This window comes from Adiantum capillus-veneris, chromosome 15, assembly GCF_014529385.1.
Source record: "Adiantum capillus-veneris isolate H3 chromosome 15, ASM1452938v2, whole genome shotgun sequence".
NCBI lineage: Eukaryota > Viridiplantae > Streptophyta > Polypodiopsida > Polypodiales > Pteridaceae > Adiantum > Adiantum capillus-veneris.
Window position 1 is genome coordinate 56323533 of NC_140945.1, and position 4103 is coordinate 56327635.

Here is a 4103-nt window from a genome sequence, read left to right on the forward strand (position 1 = left end):
TTGTATGTTTTGAATAGTGGTCGATGACTGGACGTGGCCCCACACCGTACGAGCACGAGTATGTGGACAGAAAGGGCTTAAACGCCCTTATGGACATTCTGAGTTCTCACTCCGACTTGGTTAGTATTTAACTTTACTCTCTTACATTTGTATTTTTAATAATAAGCTAAAAATTAGATTGTCATTATATGTTTATACTGACATAAAATATTATTGTTTTTTATGCAAAATCCGACAGATACATTACTGGGACGCGATGAGACGTCAGATTAGTCGACGTCAATCTAGCCGTAGCCAGATATCACTAGTTTTCTTGTCTCATAGCATGTATAAGGAGATGACATGTGTACGTTAATTTGTTAACTATTGGTCACTTTCAATAATGACAATTGTGTTGTAACTCTAGTACATTTTGGTCAAAGCTTAACAATAAAGTGATTTTGCCTATGATGTGTATAATTTTGTCAGTGTATTACTTTTGTCAGTTCACTTTCGTCAATATACTTTTGTCAGTTTTGCATCATTATTTTGAAAACTTTATGTTCAATATGGTTGATGGGGAATGCCCTGCCACCAAATTTTTTTATTCTTGAGCGTCGCTATATGCGTCTCTATACACATTGCTAAATTGGGAACTGTTAAGTCACTATTTTAGTCGCTATATAGTGACACATATAGCGATGTTCTCTTTGCGACGTTTTTAACGACGCATATAGTGATGCCGTGAAAAAAATATCTCCGTGTATTTTTGTCGCTACAACTATCACAAGTGTGAAGAGCCTCTTATAGTGTATCGCTTAAACAACCCTTGATGACTTTACTACATATTCACTCCTAGTAGTTATTGATCCTTCTTGAAGATAAGTAATTACCATGGTAGAGATCCATGAATGGTTTAACCCATTGCATACCCACCTCTAGTTCCCTAGTAGTACCATACAAGTATCGCTTAAGCAACCCTCGATGGCATCACCATATAGTCACACTCCTAGTGGTGATTCATACTTCTAGAAGGTAGATCATGACCATTGTAGAGATCCATGAATGGTTTAACCCACTGCATGCCCATCTCTAGTTCCACAAGAGCAAGTGGATACTGCTCTCATCATGGGTGTGACTAGAGTTATATATTATATGCTAGCACTCTTAGATGTTGGTTACGAGTAAGATATATCGACTAGTGCAAGTATGCCAAAAGTTGCAAAGACACACTTGCATAGTTATACAATGACAAATAAACAGCACATATCTAACCGTGCATGCACGAGACATAGTTAACTCATAAAGCAACTCATGACTACATGTGAGCACATTAATTATATCATCTGTGTTCATAATATGATTATAGCTCATGGCTTCAAAAAAATTAAAAGGTATTCCCAATTCAAAGGTTTTCTCAACAACAACAAAACCGATGCACTAGTCTATAGTACATAAGAATGGACAATGATAAAGCACATAAATTTGCAACAGTATCAGCTGGGAAGGACGGATACAACATTGCACGCATGAGTGAGAGAGAGAGAGAGAGAGAGAGAGAGAGAGAGGACACTTTATAGAGAAGAAAATGCTAAAGAAAAAACATGAGAGAAGAGAAATACAAATATAGCAATGTGAAGTTAACCACCTCTTTATATGAACACAAAAGATCTTTTGACTTTTAACTTTGATATGCATATTGATTTCACCTCTGTCTTTTATTTCCTAAACACACCCTTCACTTAGGCATTTAATGTGTTTTGAAAGAATTTTTATTTTTTTGAGACTGGAGAGACCTAATATCTAGCAATCCACGGGTGCAAAACCAACCCTTGCATTTTGCGGGTCAAAGGTGATGCGCCTGCGCTGCTGCTGCAATGCGCCAAGCAGCCCAAGGCCCGCACGAGGAAGAAAGTGAAGGCAAAGACGAGGATCCCACGACCTTGTCGTCAGAGCAAGAAACACATGCTCGGGAGGGATCCCAAAATCAGCACCTTCGGCAAAGTGAAAAACAATAGAAGGAACGACCCTGTAAAAGGCATCAAAAGCTTGTGGGTTCTCTAGGACGAAGCAGGTGTCGAACGACCCGAAGGACCGCAGCAGAGGCAACGGCCGGGGATTTGCAGCATTGATGCCTCTTTTTACAGCATCCCGAAATGTATCGTACGCATCGGTCGGTAGCGTGCTAATGCTGGTGCCGGAGTCGATGATGAAACCACCGGCGCCAGTGTCGGGATCGAAGTCGAAGATGTACTCTGGAAGAGGAAGACGAGCGCCACCCACGCTGATGCCTGTAAGCTTAACGTAGTAATTGTGCGAGAAGGGGTTGACGAGAAGCGGAGTAAAGACGGTGTTCGGGGCAATGCGGCCGCCGAAGATGAGCGTGGAGGTGTCGGAAGAATACACGGGAGGTAGGCAGTATGAGAAATTTGTGGACAGAAGTGAGGGGAAGGAAAGCGGCGCATCGTTCAAGCCGAGTACTCCAGCGAAGCCCTGCGCTACGGCTGACCGGAAGGTGGTGCAGCAACCGAAGGGCATCGAGTTGAAGCTGTGACCGGACACCACGGTAAGAGTGTCCATGACAATCGTGCCGGAGACGAAGTTTGCGCCACGTCCATATCTCTTTTGAAACGGGCACACGGTGTCAGCCGGTAGGCCGGGCGGAAAGCGTTCACTAGAGCCTGCATGGACGGCATCGCAAATAGCACCGCGGATAGTGACATTCCGGAGAGTAGGCGAGGTTCTGGGGTCGAAGATGGGCATGTCAATCTGCGGCTGGCAGGATATGCAGGGCTCGCATTGTATCCAGATGAAGCCGCTACCGGTGTCCATCAGCAGGTAGAGTTCGCGGCGAGTGTCCGGACTGCCGCCGCCGAACGTGAGCCGCGTCAAATAATGTAAGTCTCGTCCATAGTGACCGCCGGGGAAAACGTGCCCCTGCGTCTCTAGCAGGCCAGACGTCCATATACTGTCCAGCTCTGTACTACTGCCTCGGCCGGCCGGCCCGCTGAATTGAACGGAATCTCGGTGCATAATGTGCGCGGTGATGACGCTGTTCTCAGACGCGTCGCTCACAAGAAGGGCTGCGGAAAGAGCGAAGAGCACCAGCAGGTTCAGATTTGTGCAAATACAAATTAACGCAGCCATTGCTGATCATCATCTGAAATCGCGTTCAAAGTTAAAAGGACTCCCTCACAACTCTTTGTTTTTTTTTTCCCACCATCAGCGCCGGGAAGGTAGTAGGGAGAAACTATACACATATCATGTATTTATAAGGACAAATCACCAAAATACCCCTCTAATTTGTGGAAATTCCCAACATACCCCTCAAATTTCAAAAATTCTCAAAATACCCTCGATATATTGTCATAATTTCCCAAAATACCCCTCAAATTTTCCAAAATTCCCAAAATACCCCTGGTTGTGAGATTAAATTTTTCCAAAGATTAAAGAATTTGTACCTTTCATAAGAAGACTGACAGTCTATCAATACAAGATACTAAAACTAGAATCTGAGTAGGTTATGTAGGCTTTGGAGATGAATTGCTTCATTATTTTTAGATATAATTGCCCTTTTTTGCGAGGTAATTTGTGACAAATTACATGCTAAGCACTCAAAAACGGATCTTGATTGTCAAAAAAAATAAAGGAATGATAAGCTTGAATAATTCAACAAAAATAGATACAAAGGTATTTTGGGAATTTTTGAAATTTGAGGGGTATTTTGGGAATTTCCACAAATTAGAGGGGTATTTTGATAATTTTTCCTATTTATAATTGTACATTGCTGTACATCACACCCTCGAGAGGCAATCGTGGGAACCCTCCCCAATAGGAGAGAAGAATACACCCTCACAACTTTGAACAATCCTGAATGATTCTCGCATATTCCAATGCGCAATATTTTTTACCTGCTTCATTAGTATGTGCCCACGATTTCAAAAAAGTGGGGAACGTGGAGAATCTGAGGAGATGTGTTTTTGAGAAAATCGTTGAATCGACGAATTTGGCAAGATGATGCGTGGCACACACATTTGGGTAGGACTCGAGAAGCAGAAAGCAGCGAGAGCGCATGCAACGAAAGCCGCAAGCAAAGAGGCGATGAGCAGAGAGAGGCAAGCAGC

At 43.0% G+C, this 4103-nt stretch overlaps 1 protein-coding gene across 1 annotated transcript; it reads right to left on the minus strand.

Moving 5' to 3' along the window:
• Positions 1-1782: 1782 nt before the first annotated feature.
• Positions 1783-3126, minus strand: LOC147440718 (aspartyl protease family protein 2-like). Its single transcript, XM_086483332.1, has one exon. The coding sequence runs from the start codon at positions 3124-3126 to the stop codon at positions 1783-1785; it is 1344 nt and encodes a 447-aa protein (XP_086339458.1).
• Between the last annotated feature and the right edge of the window lie 977 nt (positions 3127-4103).